This window comes from Parus major, chromosome 8 (genome assembly GCF_001522545.3).
Source record: "Parus major isolate Abel chromosome 8, Parus_major1.1, whole genome shotgun sequence".
Lineage (NCBI taxonomy): Eukaryota > Metazoa > Chordata > Aves > Passeriformes > Paridae > Parus > Parus major.
In genome coordinates this window covers 10,443,926-10,464,235 of record NC_031777.1, presented here as the reverse complement: position 1 = coordinate 10,464,235, position 20,310 = coordinate 10,443,926, and the positions used below count along the sequence as shown (strand labels likewise).

At 36.1% G+C, this 20,310-nt stretch overlaps 1 protein-coding gene across 7 annotated transcripts in view; it reads left to right on the top strand.

Moving 5' to 3' along the window:
- NTNG1 (netrin G1) overlaps window positions 1-20,310 on the top strand; it is a 151,821-nt gene that overhangs the window by 102,928 nt on the left and 28,583 nt on the right. For 2 of the 7 annotated variants that reach the window (XM_015636359.3, XM_015636358.3), the window contains exons 5-6: window positions 589-615; window positions 17,521-17,688. In XM_015636359.3, the coding sequence (XP_015491845.1) occupies window positions 589-615; window positions 17,521-17,688 (195 nt within the window). Of the gene's footprint in view, window positions 1-588; window positions 616-10,494; window positions 10,561-12,454; window positions 12,515-17,520; window positions 17,689-20,310 lie in introns of all 7 variants that reach the window. The other 5 variants (XM_015636362.3, XM_015636364.3, XM_015636365.3 and 2 more) reach the window with 4 other exon arrangements.

The following is a 20,310-nucleotide window of genomic DNA, read 5'->3' as shown; positions in this document are numbered from 1 at the left end:
TCAGTTTAGGAATTGAAATTAACACAGCAAAAAAGAAATCAATGAGAGGTTTAATCAATATTGCCAACCTACTGCATTAGATTGTTTCACTTAATTACATTTCTTTTACGTAGCTTAATTTAGATAACTGTCAGGTAAAAAAGGGAAAAATAGCTATATACAATTAATGCAGCAGAAGGTACCAACTGATTTAAGCAGCTGACCAAAGCAGTTAGAAGTGCAGCTATCCCTTGGTAACATTACTCTCCTAGATCTGCATAATACGTGCATGACTGATATTTTTATCTAGAGCATTAAACATAATGGCTGGTTAGTTGAAATACAGAACTGTTCTGAACAAATCCATGAAGTTCAGAGAGCTGGTATAAATCCCATCTGTCAATGCATTTTAGTGGTCCCTGCAGCCCCATACTGAAAATTCTAAAAGACTCTGCATTTATAAAGGACTGGGAATGTAATAGCAGATGCTTGAGTTTAACTATATATTGATAAAATATTCCGAAAATGTTTTCAGGATCTTAGATGTAATAGTTCAGCCAGCTACAGCAAGCAGCTAACTACACTTCTTTGTGTTTTCTTTCTCTGCAGGTATACCCAGTATTTCCAGTATTGGTAGTAAGTAATAAAACCAGTATTGTTTTGCATTGTCATTCAGCTTCATAGATCTGATTTCCCAACATCCCTTTCTGGTGTAGATAATGTTTCTCTGACAGCATGCCCTGTGGTGCAGGGGCTGTGTATTCACCTTCCTCTCTGGCATTAACAAGTAACTGTGTTTACGTGGTCAGAGACAATGTCACTCCTTACATCTGCATTCAGCCCTGGATTTTCTGATCGATTCTTATCAGCAGACGAGCACTGAGTCCTGTAAAACTGAGTGTGACATGAAGAATTAAGACACTGTTGCAGAGAAAATATTTGTTGAGCATTTTGAAGAAAAGCGTTTGCTAATAACAGAAATGTAGGACCAATAATTTTCATGTATGTATATGCGTGTGTAAATTCAAAGAGCAAATGGAAAAGTTTATAAATGGAATAGCTTTCATTTCTATGAAGCAGATTAGCAAATGCAGCGTATCTGCTGGAATCTGCATTAACTCTAGCGGGCTTTGAACTCGGCTTTACTCCACAAAATAAATAGAATTGTGTTCCTTCACAGAAAAATGCTTTCCTGTATGCAATTAAAGGACCAAAATACTACTCTTAAACTATAACAAAACTATAACACCATTATGTAAAGAACTACTATATCAATGAAATAGATGATTACTTAAAACTTGTGAAGGGACCAAGTGCACAGCTGTGAGCCTCGGCTGAGTTCCGCAGCTGAGGAGTGCACACAGTCATGGCACATTACTTAAATAAAGCAGGAAGAGAGGAATGGGATCCTTCTGTGGCTTAAGGAAAGAATATTCCCCACAGCCTCATCTCAGTAGATACTTTGGGCACAACTTGCATAATACAAGGACAATCACAGTTATAAAATATCACAGTTGTTAAATGCAATTTGCCATACCCAATATTCAAGTGAAAAATTTCTAATAATTTGGGTAAAACTGTCTCACATCTTATGATGCAGGGTCAGGACTATCAATTTATAATCAACTCAGTTTACTTAAGCTCATGAATAGCACTGATTTGTTAAGCTCTAGACAGCCAAGTTCAATGCCATCAAAACTATCTCCCTTGCAAGTGTGAGCAGTGTTAACAGCTGAATGCCACAGAATCTGTTTTCTGCTTTAAATAGAAAAACAGCATCAATGACAATAATGTCCAAATGAAAGCCTTCAATCTTAATAATGACATTTGCCTGCTCTAGTGTCTCCTCTAGTATTTGTACGTCTTCAGATTCATAGTGATGTGCTATTTTTAAAACTTGTGTTTATATATGTTACATTAAAAAAAAAAAAATTAACTAAATTAAAGAAAATAAGTTTATGTCACCACTCTCAGAAATATTCCTGCCATTAATAATAGAAATGGGATGAATGGGAAATAGGTCTTTGGAGTTTGATTGTGCTGTAGTTTCTTAGTACTGTGTTGCATGGTCTATATGGTTGTGTTTTCACTTCACACTCCATACAGCCTTCGTCACCACATCTATCACTTCTGAGCATCAGCAGATGTTGGCCTTTGAAAACTTAATAGGGAAACTCAAATACCTTTTGAACAATGGTGAGCTGAAAGGATGCATTGTTGACCTCTTTATATTTTACACAGTGATTAGTACAGTCTATTTATTACAGAGAAAATTCTGTGTACCATTCTATAGGAAATACAAGAGTTTCTGCAAATCGATATGTTATCTTTAGTCTGTTGTAAATGTCTTGGGATGTGGGGTAAAATTGAACATAAATCTTTGCCTACCTGAAAAGGGTGAAGTATGAGCATGTCTTCATGAGCACACATAAATACTGATACTCTGCTTGTTTTTTCCATGTGTTTTTTCTTAAATAGCTCGGGGAAAATAACTCTACTTGCTTAATGTTCTGAACATCTTTCTTATAACACAGGAATAGCAGAATTTTTGTTAAACAAGGATAGAAACCATAAATTAATCTTGTTCTCAAAGAGAATTTAGCAGAAGTCAAATTAACGCACAAAACCAAACAAGATTAATTAGTTGTGGCTGCTTTAATGAATTCTGCATGATTTTTGTTTTGTCTATGCTAACATAGTATTTGTTTTCATATCAGCAGAGATTTTTTCCCCATCTGGGGACAGGAAGTTACGCTCAGGAGATACAGTTTGGGTTTCATTTTGCCTGGCAGCAAACACCTATAGGGGGCTATTGGCTTTTGTGTGCTCCCAGCTCTTTCTAGTTTATAAGGAAGATGGGGTTGGGGCAGGGGGGTTAGAAACAATAAAGTTCCAGCATGCAAAGAAGAAGATTGCCACCTCAAACAGTGTTCATTTAACACTTTTTTAAGACCGCAATGAAAGCCAGCAAAGAAAAACAAAATATATTCACCTGTGTGCACATGTATGTAATATTCTCTATTTTCCTTTTTTACCTCAAAGGATTTTGTATTAAAGCAGCTCATCACTAAAATTTGAACACAAAGAGTGGTCATTAGTAAACATCCTTTCTGATCATCTAGAAGAAAACAAAGCTAACAACAACAAAAATAAAGAAATTAAAAAATAAACCAACCCCCAGAGCTTTCCCATTAAGGTCATTTGTACCTGCTGTTGTGTATCAGTTGAATAACAGGTTCTCTGATAATTTTCAGCATTCTTGATTACAGTGCTGTCCCTTTCAGCATTTTTCAGCCATGTCTGAAAAAATACTGGTGAAAGTGTTAGCAATTAATGAGTCCCAAAACCATTTCATGATTTTAAGCAATGCTTACATATGGTATGTAAATATTCTGAAAACTACATTATTTTACTTGCTAAAATAATGATTGTGCAATTTTACATAGAACAGTGCATCAAAATATTCATTATTGTGACCAAATACCAACATTACTAATCTGTAAATGTATGACTTCAAAAAGTTGAGTCTTCTAAACTATTGCTTCTATCTTTTTTCCTGTAAAGCATAACTCCACTAATTATGCTAAACAGTTTGTTATAAAGGGTATCATTAGATAGAGGATAGGATAGACATGATGTGCAAATAGCTCTGTGTGGGTGATTATCACCTTAAAGCCTGCTGTTGGCAGATGAGTCACAGTTTAGAGACAGACCATGCACCCAAGTGCAAGATGCGATCACAATAATCAAACAGTATTTTCTGCTTTGTTCTCTATGTTTTTGTTCTTCCTTATAGTCAATTTTAAATTAAGAGAACTTTTTTTTTTTTTATGATAATGAATGCAAGATGCAGAAGTGTAAAAAAAAAAAAAGGAAAGGGCGAATGGGCACTTTCTTATTTTATTATTTTCTTAACCTTGAAAAATCTTGTAGGTATTTTGTTGGAGCTAAAATAGTGTCTGGATGAGTGTAGTTTTATTTGTTTTTCACATTTGTCATGAAATTTTAATGTGGTAAATATATATCTTAAAAGGTGGTGAGAGCAAATACTAGTGGATTTTTTGTTTGTTTTTTAATAACAACACAAAATATTTTGGACCTGATTTTGCCCTCTTGCAGTAACCAAGAAGTTCTCTCATTGAATCTTCAATCAAAGCCATTACCATGCCAAGCTCTGGATTAGAGTCTATACCCAACACATGTCAGCAGGGTATAAACATGCATAACTAGGTTGTACATTACTTTCCTATTATTATTTGAGGTCAAGTTTTACAGAAAGCTGTACTGTTGAGATACCATTGAGATATTTATCTCCTTAAAACATTCAAATATTGTCTTCAGACAGCGTCTGTTATTTTGGACATAAGCAAAATGTTCTCATTTCAACTTAATTTTATCCAAATCTGACCTTCTAATAAATAATATTGTTAATCAGGCTTCCAGTCTAAGGCAATCACTTTATCAGATAACTGATTATAATATCAAGCCAGTATTTGTTTTCCCTCCTTTAATGCTTTGAAGCTCTTGGAATCTTTTGCTTTAAAAATTAGATTTTCCACTATATTAAAACATTACTGAGCTGAAAGAAGGTACAAACAGCCTTTGTGCTATGATGTGCTCATTTGAATACTGGATCTGAGAGACATTTACATTCCAAAAAATTCCACTGTGGATAGTTTTACCTGGTAGGAGTCACAACAAAGCCAGTTTCCTGCTGTATAACTAAGGTGTGACCTCTGAAGGTGAGGAAGCAGAGCTGAGCCCAGCACAGAGTAGAAACTGCCTCTTTGCAGAGATTTTGGGGGCAGGGTCAGAAGCCACAAGGCAGCCCCAGGGAGCACTGTGAAGTCATTGGGACAGGACTTGGGGAGCTTGTGTTTCAGTTTTGGTTTTGCCAGATCCACCAATTTTAACAGATAAGAAGAGCTGTGCTCAGCAGTCTCAGACACAGCCACTGGCAGTTTAGAGCTGCTTCTCATTCCTGTTTCCAGTTTTCCATCATCATCTTGAGTTAGTTTAAATCAGTCTATCAACCAAATAGTGTTTTCAATGCTTTTTGATTTGCCATAATATATAGAAAATTACTCAGTTCATAGTTATCTTTCTTTTAACCATTAACAAATAATCAAGTGGTAGGACACTCTAGAAAATAAGATACCAACATTCCAATATGTATCATGGTACCCTTGCAAAACACAGTGCTTGCAATATGCAAGTTGAACTCAGTTATTCAAGGAAGTTTATAGAGAGTAGACACGATCCAAAAAGATATTTTAAAATCTAATTATCTACAAAGCTTGGGGAGAAATTGCCAGGAAAAAAACATATTTCTATGTTACCTTCTCATCTTTTTTTTTTTTTTCTGTTCCTTAGGACATGTAATCAGTTAATTTTACAGACTAAAGCAAAGAATGAGGTTTCCAAATCAGCATAGTGATTTTTTGAAAAAAAAATCTTAATTTCCTGTTCATCAGTTGTGAATTACTGTACAGAAATTCCAGGCAATCAGCCAGTTTTAGCATTTTTATAGGAAAAAGCAGAACCAGTCCAAATAAAAAATAGCAACCCCTGCAAACTATCAACAAAGTAATTATTTTTTTCTTATGAGAAGGTACCTAAATGTTTCATCCCAAAAATACTTGAATTCAGTGTGCACTTCTACAAACATATTAGTGGAAATACTTAAAATTTAAGAATTCCCTCAGCCCTCACTATTTTGAGAATCAGTCAACAATTTGTTCAAATCAGCTGTATTTTTTTTCTGATATCTGAAGGTTTCCAGAGTTGGATCCTTGGATTATTTTTTTAAGCCTCTATAAAGATCACTTTCTTTTTTACTCTACAAGCGGACACATAAAGGACTAATTACATTTAAATTCTTCCAACAGTTATAAAAGCTGTTATGGCTGAGGAGCTACAATAAAACAACCACATCTTCACATTTATGCAGAATCCTTCTTTTCTTCAAAGGAACAGGTATGAAACTTCCTACATTGCTCCAAAAAAGATTGCCTAATATCAGCCAAGGATTTTTTTGACATAATAAAATAAAGGGTTGATTAAAAAAAAAAAAATCAGTGTTTCTCTCTTTCAGTGATTTAGATTTTGCAGTTTAATGAAGTGATAAAAGGCAAATTTTATGTGAGGTAGATTATCATAACTTGAAAAAGACCAAAGGAGATAGAAATGCTGTAACAATGATATGATGATTGCAAGAAGTGGTGGAATACAATGTGATATAAACACACTCGTTTACTCCAGCAGCTACTAAATCAGCCAGTAATTTCAGTGAACATTATTTCTTTAAAATCCTATTTTTTTTTTCAATATTAGCACCTAAAACAACTGTCATGTCCACTGTCCTCAGCAGACATCTATAATTTAGAACAGATATTTACTGCTGCCTACTCATGGCTTAAAATAGGCAGTAGCAAGGCCAGCTTTCTATGGGTAGAGACTTGAAGTTCTACTGAATCATTAAATTTATAGTGATACATTTTTAATTTTTGTTTGTTTGTTTTGTTTTAAATGGGAAGAAAGAAAACATCTTAATCAGCGTATCTCACTAGGGTTCCTTATTGTTATTAAAAATTAAATTAACAATGATAGTAGCCAACACAAGTGCTCCCAGTCTGCCATTAGTGAGCATTATTTAAGACTTACAGATTTATGAGTAGTAATTTCCAGCAGATGCACTGTTTGTGGGCTGGGCCAGCAGAATCACTTGAGGAGGTGATCAGGCACTGTCGGCTGCAGAGCACAGGTGCCCAGGCAGCAGCAAAGAATTCCTGCGCTCCATCACCTCTTCTCTCATCCCTGAGCAGACAGCCCCTCTCACTGGGAATACATTTTAATTTTATTGGCAGTGCAGTACTTGGTTGGAGTGAGAAACCAACAAAATGCCCATTAATTTCTGCCAAGATCTTGACAGGTTTTTTTTCACGTGCAGCTGTCTGGTTGGAATTAGGCTGAAACTACCCATTCATTTCCTTTATTTCCCCAATTTGAAACCGTGATACAGCCCATGGTGCAGACTGTACTTCCAGTGAAAATTTGAGACAGACTTTATTCATTTAATATTGGAAGTAATTCTGATACTGCATATCAGGGAGGAAATAAGATAAAAGATTGTGAGGAGAAAAAGGAAATTATCATGCATCTAATAAATATAATGCAGTAAGTTTTTCCTTACTTCATGAAAGTAAAATTTTTTTCCAATAGTTACTTTCTACATATAATTGGCTTTGGAACAATAGTAACTAAAAATGCAAAAATATCCAATGCAAATTTAGAATGTCATATCTGATTTTCTGCTCAGTCACACAGCTTGCATACCTACACTCTTAAAGATGCCTACAGTAGCTTACTTTTAAATATTAACACTCAACTATACATTTAGAAACTCTCACATTTTTTAGCTTTGTTGGAATAGCTGTTGTGGAATATTTTACAGTCAATCAAAATAGTACATCTTATAGAATACCTACACCAAAATTCATTTATTATTCTGGTATATAATGACTCTAATTACAAAATGCAGTTTCCAGACATGGAACTGTTCTGGAAAAGATTGGTTTATCTAGTCAACTTCTCTATAAATAAAGCCCTTAGTGGTAATCACCAAGGACTAGAAATATTTTCACAGGTTGCTGTGAAAGAATAACTAGCTGCTAAATGAATCTTCCCAGTGTCTGTTCAAGGGATGACTCATCTGCTCCAATGTACATGTGGGAATGACAGCCAACATTCTTGGACTTGGACATCTCACCTACCTTTTCAGATAAAGCATTTAAAGTCATTGCCATTTAAAAAAAAATCAAATATATGAAGAAAGACTTTTATCAAGAAACATCTAATCTTGATGGAAATACAGGCCATGAACAAAGGATATGAGAAGAATTTATCCTCTTTACCAAAGACTGAAAACAGCACATAACAGAAGCACTAAGTCTCAGGAGCATTAACCACATTACCAGGCAGCAGCTGGTCTCAGCTGGATATAACCCTCAACAACCTCATCTAACTTTAAAGTTGACCCTGCCATGAGCAAACTGTGGAAATAAATGACCTCCAGAAGTCTCTTCTAATATGGTTATAATTATCAGTAATAACCAGTAATAATCACTAGCAATAATACTTAAATGGTAATCTCCAGGCACTGTAAATATGTTCTTTATTGGTTTGGGTGCCCATTAAGAAACTCAGTTTAGTGTTATCTAATTTAAAGGGTCAGGGAATTTTTAATTATTTTGCAGTAAGTCACAGCCTCCATTTTAAGTAAGTTTACTAAAACAAGCACAGATCTATAGCATTTATAGGATTTCTAAGAAATATGTAAATTTTATTTCTGTCTTACAAGGAATGATTTTACTTGGACATGATATTACTTAGAGAAATCATAATCATGATAAATTATATCTCAAATATTACTGAGTGTATCAGTTTGATTATGTAAAGTGTCTGATTTACTGATATAGGACCTACAGTTTATGAAATGACAAATTCCATTCCATTCCAAAGAGGCATTACAAAGTTATTTGACACTATTAATTTTACTTCTGGTAATACCTAGGCCTCTGCAGTTGAAGACCACTATATATGTGAATTTTTATAGCAGTTGTGCCACACAGTACTCAAGAACACAAGTAGGATATTGGAGGCTCCAGTCTGAAATGTGACCAGTTTTCTGCAACAACTCTGATGCTGCACAGTGGCTAAAAGAAAAAAGGCTCAGGGAACAGCAGGACAACATAGTCCATAACAATTCCTTTTCCATTCTTAGCTCCTGATTTTTATGTTATGCCTAATGTCCAGTCACTTTAAAATGTTTAGGTCAAGTCTAAGTGTTCCTAAATCTACCAAAATTTTCACAGGGAATTAACTGCACAAGTAATTTGTCAGTGAGTATCTGAGGAGGAGGAAGGTGGTCTCTCAGGTTTGTGGTCTGTCAGCGGAGGGGGCGAGGGTTAGCACACCACCTAGTCATCACTAGGTACAGCCTGGAGATACTTTTTGTCATCCACTCTGACTGGGGCATTTGCACTTCCTATGTGTGGGAATTGGTGGATCTGACCTGTAGAGGCAGGTTGATGTTAGTAAATAAATAGACTGAGAATCTATCAACTGAGTTTTTCTTTCTTCTGTTTTCTTGATTGATAAGGAAAAAGGACAAAAATGAAAGTATCTGATGTAGTTATGTGATTAAATTACAACTTGACCCATTCAATTGCAGAAGAGTGCCTAACAGCAAATGGCACAGTGCAGGTCCCCATCCTTTCCTTTAATTATTCTCTGTGTGAGACCACATTAGGGACAGACAGCCCCACCCAGACAATTCCTTTTCACCCTTGACAAATGGCTCAGAAGATACTTTGGGATGTCCTCTTTCTATATCAGATGTTTGAAGCCCCAGTCCTTTTGTCATAGCTTCCCTACAGGATTTCCATTGAGATGGATGTAACAGTGAAACTTATCACCTAGGTAAAGATATACAGGCCTAGCCCCTTGATGCCAACCAGGCTGTGACAACTGCAGTCTACTCACTACCCAGATCAATTCCTCATACACAGAAGAGAAGGAAGAGCTCTCTCCCCACTAATATCACCACAGCAAAGGCTGATGTGACCCTTCAGAAGAATTCTGTTTGTTTCAGACATGACACAACCACTGCAGTAGTCAAAGAAAATGATAAAAACATGGTCCAAATCTGATGTTCAAAGCTAGGCAGATGGAAATGGAGAAACAAGTTTTCTTTCCTTCCCCACAAGCCCGTCCCCTTCACTTTCAGCTTCAGTACCATTCTGTTAAGAGTTGTCATTCCTCACTTGCTCAGCCCCATAACACATTAATCAAAGGGGATGAAGCTCTAAAGAGACACAGCTAATTCAATTGCTCACACAAAATGCTTCTTGCAAGTAACACATTTTTTAAAACTTACAAGAAATTTAGATATTTAATGTTATGACAAAAAAAAATCAAGCTGTAAAATATATCAGCAGAGGTGATAGGAAATAGAAGAAATACACGAAAGTGTGAGAGCCAAAGAAAAGGCCCATTCTACTGGTAAATATATCTCTTCTGATAACAAGATATGTAATTCACTCAAAAGGCCCTGAAACAGGATGTTACAGTAAGATATGTGTCGTTGGTGAGAAATCCATATTTGTCTGATACTGTCGTTTTATCTCTGCAGAATAGGTTTAACACAATATGTTCCTGTTTTGTTCCTGGTGTTAGAACCATATATATTGGCCTAGGATATCGTCTTGTCATGAGAAATTATATTTTAAGCCACAGAAGAGAAATTGTTATGCACAGTATTTTATGTCCATTTGGTGTTTTGGGAATCATCAATTGCTTGTTTTCTTGTTCACTGTGGAGTCATGTTCTGTCCTAGTGCAACTTAGACTAGTCCAGTAATAGCTGTGTGTAATCTGTCTTTGTCCATATGCTTGCCTGTTTAGAACAATATCACAGATGTAAATAACAAAACCTGATTTTTCCTGATGCATGCAGATCCTCCAAAGTTTGATAGGATATGGCCGAATATTTCTTCCCTTGAGGTTTCTAAACCAAACCAAGGTAGGATGCTGTAAAATTCCTAGTGGTCTACAGGTACTGAAATTGCTCTCAACGAGTCCCACGTGATGGCAAAAATAGTAACGATGATAATCCAACTCATTTTTCTCTGGTGTGAAGTGATGCTATCCTGTGAGAAAATAACTGTAAAACAAACCTCACCTGAAAAGGGAGCCTTCCAACACTCAGACTGTGCACTTTACTGCAAATATGGGAATAGTAGAAATACAGACTAAAATTTGTGATATACAGAAAGCCCAAGATAATTTTGTACTTGTTTAGATAGCACAATCTGTATTTTGAGTAAGTTTTGAGATTTTTAAGTGAACAAAGGTTGTCGTTGTCAACATCAAAAGCATTTTTAATGTCTTGTTTCCACTTCATTTTCCCAAGTGAGCTGAGAAGTGTTCTCAGCTTTCATGCCATGCATAATACAAGCAAGTTCTCTGCAGGAAAGACCCAAGGTTTTCTACAATTGGAATGCTACACAAAAAATGAGTAGCACTGAAAGAAACAAACTTCTTAAGCTGACTAATAAAACTAAGATTTTTTTGTTAGTTGAAGAAATATTCAGCTATACTTCACATTTCAAAGTGATTGCTCATTATAAAAATAATGTCCTTCTGTTTTTATTTACTGCCCTTTCCTCCCCCCAAAGTCCCTGCAGAAATCTGGCCTGTGGCTTGCTTTCATGTTCAAAGGGTGTCCTTTCTGTGCTATAACACAGAGGTGGAGAATAAAATTAATGAAAAGGCAATCTAGAAAATGGTCACTAAACTAAACAAGATCTCTTTGGAATCTGTTGGGAATTACACTGGAAGGGCTCTTGTTAAATCTACAGATCACAATCACCAAATCAAACATACGCATGTGCATGTGAAATCTATCATGTTATACATGCAAGTTTCTATGTGCCCAACAAAACAGAAAATACTAATTAATCTGTGCCTTCTGTAAGGATTAGAAATGTACTTCAGTTTGGATTACTCACATATATTTAAAACTAACTGTCAGTGATAAAGTAATACCTTGTATTCCAATTTCATTTAGCTCCCATTGTATTTTCCAAGTTTTTGCATGTCTTTTTTAAACAAACAAAAAAACCCCACCCAGATTGATGGCTTTTCCTCTGCTCTCTGTAAGGATTAGCCTATGTTACTCAGAAGAATTTTAAATCAAAACATTTTCAATTTAATTATACTTAGCATTTCTAATGGATTTCATTGCTTAATTATACTGTGTGTGATCTAAGACCTAACTTCTTTACAAAATACGTCTTGAACAGCAGAGAATTATTCAGCGTTTCTTCCCCAAAAATAAGAGTTTAAGTAAATTTAGTTTTGATGCTTTGGTAGGGAGCACAAAACACAAAAACTTCAAAGCATTTCTATTCAGCTTTTGTGTATTCAGCAGTTTGCAGCATATTGTTACAGTGTTTAACATATAGTGTAGATTAAACATTTCAGTTAAGGACAGCGTATGAAAAGAGCGATTACACAAATCTGCCTATATCTAATTATTTTATTGTGGGGTTTAGGTTTGTACTATTTGGCCAGAAAAAATATGCATTCAAATTCAATCAAACCCTTTTCAGACTACTCTGGTTACCATATAGTCATTTGTCATGGACTGGGAGAAATCACCAAATAACCTCTGACACAAAACTGCCAAAGTGCATAGATGTGAATTAAACTGCCTTGATCTTGGATGTCACAGCTCAAATGATTCAATAATTGACAGTGTATAACTCATTTTCTGTAACCTTACCCTTTCCTTACAAAAAAAATAACCATTGTTAAATTTAAAAGTTAGAGAATAAAGATGTTTATTTTAATATACTGATTTGTTCCTATATGATACTTTTTCTAATTTGCTGTTCATTTTATTACCTATCCAGTTGCTCCCAAATTAGCTATGTCAACTGTTTCTTCTGTTCAAGTTGCAAACCACAAGAGAGGTAGGAATTCTAGGATTCATACAGTGATCCCATAGTGCTCTGTGTTGTGAAAACATTGCACTGTATGAATCTGGAATATCTGTGGAGTGTACCCATTAGTTTACTGGTGAGGCATCTTCATCGAATACAACAGAAGCATTAAGTCACGTAAACATAAGCCATACAAAGAAAAATAAATATGCTTCTTAGACAGTTGTTGGTGGCAAATAACGTGACATGGCATTTATTTCTAAAGGAGTTAAATGTATGAATCAGATCCTTGCCTAGAAAGCAGATGTTTACTAGAGTCTTTTTTTCCTCAGTGATATGCATAAATTTAAAAGAGGAAACATAAGCAGATTAGTTGAGGGCAAACAATCCATAAAACATCAATTGTCCATGTCCTCAAGAAGTATCTGTAAATGCCATGGAATGTAATGCATTGTTGTGTCTTTTAATGCATTGTAAGTGTGCCTTATGTCTTCATTTTATTGTAAGTGTGCAAATTCAGAGTGCAGGCATTACATTTTGAACTGATGTTCCAGTGTTCTATCAAAATAATGGAATTATATGGACATAATAAAGGATGCCAATATTCTTTCTGACTTACAGGCAACCTGTTTCATTTGCATATCTATCATTCACAGTCTGAACCCTGAGATCTTTTCACTGTTTTTCCTCATCAATTTATCTGTAAAGAGTATGTATGAAGATGTTTTGTCTTTCTGCAACTATTGTGAATATCTCATTATTCATGAAATACATATTAAGAAGGAAAAGGGTTATTAAGAAATGTTTGAACTTAGTTTGACCCATTTGATGAGATCATGGTAATGAGCCATACTGTTTGTTATGAAGCAGGTAATTTCTAAGGTTACAATGAAATCTCTTTTGTTTGCCTTAGTGTATGGAGGAGGAACACAGAATGACTGGAAAATGAAAAAGAAAAAAGACTTGTGAATGCACTTTTATTGAAAATGCTTTGTGCTTTTAATTAAAAAGTGACACTAATAGCTGTCTCATGCAACATGTTATAGTTCAGAAATTATGTTACACTTCCATGTGTGTTGATCATTGTTTCATGTGATGACATTTCATGTTTTAATGGTCATAGCTGAAGCTTCAGCTGAACCTTGTCCCACAATAACAGTATGTTATCTCAAAGATGTAAGTGCATAGCATCAGAATGGGGGGAAAGTGTTCAATTTATAGAAACAAAACAATGAGATTATCAATTTCATGAGCCTGCTTCAGTGGCTAATTTTATCATGCTTTCTGCAACAGAATCAAGATTGTTTCAGTAAAATCATTGCATTGGAAAACAGTCAGGGAGGCTCAGAGAGTCAATGCTTTTGTGAGTCTGCCAAGGGATTTGACAGTTCCTGAATCAGCCAAAAACAATGATCACATCTAACATGGCAATCCCTTTTTCCTTCACATTAGACCTATCTAGCTGTCATTGCCTCTTCTGTGAGATTTTAGTTTCTGAACCATCCACTCCTTATTGTAACTCAGCTTATCTGTGTCTTTTCTGACGTGGTACTCAGAACTGGAAACAGCATTTTCTAACACTGTAAGAAGCTCATGTCATTTCACAATGGTTGGTAAACCATGTGCAGCCTGCTTTTGATACTTTTCCTTCCCCCATCTCCTTCAGTGTTTGCTCGACTTTGCCAGTGTGTGACAGTCCTATAGGCTGCTAGCCAGAGCTGTGTGCCTAAAGACCCTAAGCTATGTTTCTGACAGGTCTTACAAGCAGAATATTTTCTGGTTAAGGTGAAGCACATGATAGGCTGGAGGGGCCATGCAGCACTGACAGCTTCCCAGCTGGCATGGTGCTGAATGTAATTCTCTGTGCTATGTTTGAGTAGTTTAGAGTAACACCTCATATAGCCACTAGAGAAAGTAATTCCATTTTGATCATAGGAGGACCTTTTATATAGCTTGTTTTTGTAAGGACAGAGGGATGCAAAAATGACCAGGCCAACAGCAAAAAATTATCACAGTAATAACACAGTGGGGTGGCAGGGGGAAGCAAACATTATCACATAATTGATTTAACCGTTACTTGCCATTTATTTTCTTTTGTTGTTTTCCATTGCTAATGTTTGATTAGATATTGGACTGTTTTCGAGTTAACTGTGGTTTTTTCTGCACCATGTAGTATTTACTAATCTGATCAAGATTCCTAGAGCATTAGTTAACTTTGAGACAAAGACTTTGTTTCACACATCATAGTTGTTACAAAAGAGCAATATCCATAGAAATGTAACCAAGTCCGAGAACTGGTCTCATTGTTTACCTTTCACATTGATGACCCACATCTGAACTTGGGCAGTCCTTCTGCAAATGTTTTCAGAGTGTGTGCATACATCCAAGTGCTTCATAATTATTAGATGTTTCTTCACTCCAAATCATAACTTGGAGCAAGCCTTGTGTTACAGAGTGAAATGCTTGATGTGCAGCTTTGTTTCTTGTACTGTTGTTATGGCTAATTATGTGTAGTAGTAATATTGAAGGTCATATTGCACTTTCAGAGTGGAAGTAGTGCAGTCATTCATTCATAAACTATTCTGAATTTCTTTCAGCTGCCTTAAATCCAAAAGATAATGTAGCATAGTCAGCTTTTCTTTATAGTATACAGGCAAATTATTTCCTCTAAATTCACCTGGAGTATGAAAATGTTTAGCAACAAGTCTGACCAACATACCAGTACAGTATTAGCTCACCAAAACAAATTCTCTGTTGGTAGTAGAAGACAGGTCCTTTGTCAGACAGAAAGACTGACAACCTTGCTTCGGAATCCAAGATTCAGAAAGATCAGATTGCTTATCACCAGTCAGTCTTTCTAACTTTAAAAATCAAACATATAAACATAATCACACCAATTTTCCATGACTCCTGTTTGCTAGTGCTAGTTTCCACATTTAAATTTTGTCTGTTCCACACAGGCAGTTTTCACTTGAGCAAAATGGATATACTTGGGGAGAAATGCTGCAGGGTGGCTGGCTGAGATGCTGAATCAGACTGACCAGCTGAAAAAGACAACAAACATTAACATTTTTTTCCTCCCAACTCAGTTGTGTCAATTGAGTCTCATACGGAGACTGATACACCAAATGTTTTCCTGTACTCCAGCAGTTACTGGCATCAAAATTATCAAATTAGCACAAACCACAAAACACTGGTTTAGCAGAATAACATTGAAGAGAACAAGATATATATGTTAACTAAATGCGTATATGTAAAAAGGATTAATGTTTTCTGGCAGCAGAAAGGCAGCTCTCAAGATTGAAACATATGTTGTGCTAAGTGTCTAAAAAAATTTAATCTATTTACAGTGCAGTCTATTTACGGTCCAGTACATCAGACAAAAGCCAAAGAAATACCCATGTATTAGGAGTGCAGAGCATACTGAGAAACATGTACTGGGACTGTTGTTTCTTTCCAAAAATACAGGTAGGCTCAAATACAGTATATGATGGATGCCCTATGCCACCAGTCAGGGGGATGATCAGGTGCCCCAGCATAATCAGGAGCATACCAGAGGAAAGGCAGCCACAGGGGACTTGGCCTATGTCATATATGGAAACATTTTACACCCTCTGCTACAGCTTTATCTAATTACAAGATAACTTCAAGACCTCAAAGACCTTCCAAGTCACTGCACCCAGTGCTCCATTATTGCAGGAAATGTACTGTAATTTATTCTACCAGTTAATAAACTACATCTCTAAAGCATCACTGTGTTTCACCACAAATGAAAAGTGTTTAAGAACGTCACTGCCCCAATGCCTAGACACCATCTTCTAATTTCCAGCTGAAATTTCTCAGTAGCCAGTTAACACACATTTGTTCTTGTGCCAGTATTGTCCATTTGCATGGCAGAAGGCTTAGCTCCTTAATGTATTTATAGCCCAGTGATACCTTCTATCGTCAGTTTCCTAGACTAAACAAGCCAAAATTTTCCTAGTCTTCACTTTTTAAATAAACTACTTCTCTCATCATTCTAGTAATCTTTCCTGCATTCATTCTGGGCTCATAATCCCAAGAGCTGAGTGATCAGGCTTACACAAGTGTTCTACACAAAGCAGAGCTGTGTCTTCTATAATGTTATTGATACATTTCTGATTTCTTCTTTGTTCTGCATAAAGCCAAGCATTGCTTGTGATTAAAGACTAAAAGGCACACTTTTAGCATTCTATATTTAATGAAGGGGTTTTTTAAAGTGGCTGTCATGCCAACTTCATTTCAGATATCTGCAGTAAGCATGCTTTCTAGTCAGTACAAATTTCAGAATTTTCATAATCTTTCCTGGCCCAACTGTTCTTCATCTTAGAATTCAAAAAATGGTAAATGCTTACCTCAAAAGTACAGTGGATGTAGTTCTCCAATAACTGTCTTCCTTCCTTTTCTTCACTGTTAATTGTTTTAGGAGGTGTTGGCCAAAATTGTCAAACTAGAGATTTGTTTTGCCATGAAATGAAACACTCTGGTTCTCAAGGTGCCTAGCAGTTATAGCACCCCAAGTTCAATAGCATTTCTGAACACTTGCCATTTCTGTCAGAGAAAAAAACCCTTTTATTTTACTTACAGTTGCGGATTTAATCATAATTAAGTTTGACAATTTTGTCCACTGAATTTAATATTGTTAATATGAGGAGGTTTTTCCCCAGGTCTTGATTTATACTCATCTCAAATGCGCAAAAATATGTGCATTTCTCTCTGCGGAAACTGAGCCTCCAGTAACCCTGAAAGGTTTACAACTGCAAATGCTTCAGTTCCATCAGGTCTGCCAACAGCTAACCTCCGACGTCATGCCATGGTTGTCGGGTCACGCTAACCTGCCTGAAACCAGCTCCACTTCCATTGCAGATAAACATCTGCTGCTGTCCATGTTACATTGATTAACATGTATGTGCCATTCATTCATACTTCTGCTCATGGTTCATTTTTACTAAGCATGTAATGTGCTATTACTCTGCTGCTGTATACACTTTGTATACATTTCTGTTCTTCCTTGAAAGACTGTGAATGCTTCGGGCACTCCAACCGGTGCAGTTACATCGAGCTGCTCAATACGGTCATTTGCGTGAGCTGTAAGCACAACACTAGAGGTCAGCACTGCGAGTTATGCAGGCTGGGCTACTTCAGAAATGCTTCTGCAGAGCTGGACGATGAAAATGTGTGCATAGGTCAGTCCCGGGATAACTGCGCCTTTTCTTCTGTGCCTTTTCAGCTCCTGGCAGCTGCTAGGGACCACTGCTGCTTACTTGCCACTTCAGCCAGAATGAGCTTTTTCAATGGATCAGAACATCTGTGTAGACTTCTCACCTCATTTCTATTGACCTGGTAGCCCCAAGGAGTCATTTTGAATCCATAAATGATGATGAACCTCTCTGGCCACAGGTCCTTGGTGGACTTTCCCCAGAAGCCCCTGAGACACAGGATGTGCTGTCCTTACACAGGAGGGAGCCACACGGGGGTTGCACGTGAAAATTAAGGGGGTGAATCTTAAATACCTGTTCCAAATTTGACTTTTGCAATTACTGGTATGGACTCTTGAATACTTGCCTGGAGACCTACAAAAGTTGCCAGCTGCATCAAGAGGATATGGGAAGGGATCTCAATCAACCCCTTTTATTCATTAAGTTTAACAAAAACATGTTACAGCAAATTCTGCTCCCAGACACAGGGTTGTAAATGCAATGTTACCTCCCCTCTGCTTAGAGGAGGAACTGAAACGATGCCCATGAGGCTAGGAACAAAATTTGTCAAATCAGTGTGACATGATGTCAGTTTAGAAAAGAGATTCCTAGGTGAAAACTACTTTAGAACAAGCATCTGCTATAAATATTCAAACTGCAGAATTAGAGAAAATGTCAGAACATAATGAGAAAAGCATATTAGGAAAAAAAATTAAGATCTTTATCACCCTAGAAGAATATGCATTGTTATCATGTCACCACAGACAGTATAGAGCAAAATGAGGACACTTTAGGTGAAGCCTGAACATAGTCATTAAAGGAAGCCTTGTACAATGGTCAGTAATTAACAGATAGCCACTAAAGAAAGACACTGTTCTAATAACAAACAGAGGTCAAGAACTTAATTATATAATGTTTCTTATAGACATAAGCATCAGTAGGACCTGTTCTGGATTTTCATTGTGATTTTTTTTCTCTCCATCTTCCAGGAAGCAGAATAGTTAGGAGTTACTGTAAAACCAAAATAGACTACAGGTGAATAAATTATATTTTAATACATTTATAATCCATTGCCGAGATTCAAGCCAGAAACTATTTAGGTGGCTATTATTTGAGTTTGTAACTTGACAGATTTACATTTTTATCTTGCGATGAACACACAGATCCATCCATGCACTGCATTTCATGTGTCCTTCTTTTAACTTTGCTTGGCAATGCATTCAGGAAATGCGTGATCTCCTTTGCCAGTAATTAGTCACAGCTAATAAGAACTTCAGTAGGCAAGTCATGATTTTGTATGACTGTGCTGAGGAGATTAACACAATCAAATGTTCTTGGAAAAAAACTACTGTCCCACATATTTATTTGATGTAGATGACAGACATCATTGGTATGACATCAGGACTGTATAATTTCAGCTGCCTAAACAGGCCTAATGAATATGACTCTAAATTGCTCTGTTTGGAATTTTTCATCAGTTCATTCAGTATGTTGTTTTCCTATATACACTGAAATACTAAGACAGCAGCTGTAGCTACATAAGACAAGGAAGTTAGTAAACAAAAAGCCAAAAATAAGTAATTTTAAAATTAATTTATGAGTTATATATTTAAAATGTCATGGTAAGACAACTGTGCACTTTGAAATTGCCAAGACACTGAGGAAATAAAATTTTTAAATCTTCTATTTAGCTAGAGTCGGGGGAAAAAAAAAAGGCAATGTGAAACATTTGCTGACATTCCACTAAGCCCTTTTCAGAATACAGAGAAGTTTGCTCTTAAAGTGCTGTCTTGATCTGGGGCACCTAATATTTAATTGGGCAAAATGTGGAGAGTATTTTCACCTGTGAGGGAGTTGATGTATTCACCACCCTTCTAGGTCAAGCACAGTCTTGCTCTATTGGAAACGCTCATTTCTCTTTTCTCCAAGTTTAAAAGCAGTGTTCTGTGGTTTAACTACAAGTGAAATGCTGGCATGAACATTTTGATAAGCAGATTTCCAGTGATATGTGCAAATCTTATTCCCGTATGAAAGTCATTTTTTCAGGCTAATTCTTTCCTCTTCAGTCATATATGTAGAAAGGTAACAATTGTTTGGATAAACTAGTTTAATGGCAGCTAATAGGGCTTTGGCTCTGATTTATCAAAACTGCTTCACAGTTTTCAGAAATACATATGGTAAGTACATGAATAACAAATCTGTGAATCTTAGCTGATGCTAAATTAATGGAGCAAATGTAAAATGTTTAAATTTTAAGACTAAAGAATTCAAGTACTGGGAAGGTTTTTACCAGTGAGCCAAATGCAATGTATTATACAATGGGCTTAAATCTAAATTCTTGATGCCCTTTATTTCTTTAGAAGCAAAATAGATTTTATTTCCTAAAATGAAATATCAAAAATTTATGGATTTGTACATTAACCGCAAAATTACCTGAAATGGGCAACTGCAAATTCAGAATAAATCAAGGTATTCTGAAGTTAAAAATTATTCATTCGGTGCGAAAAAGAATTTAACAGCTTGAAGAGGTTTTTATTTATTGATAAAGCCCTAGTCACTTTCAGTGAATGCACACACTGACAAGCAAGAATAGCATGGAAACCACCAAGT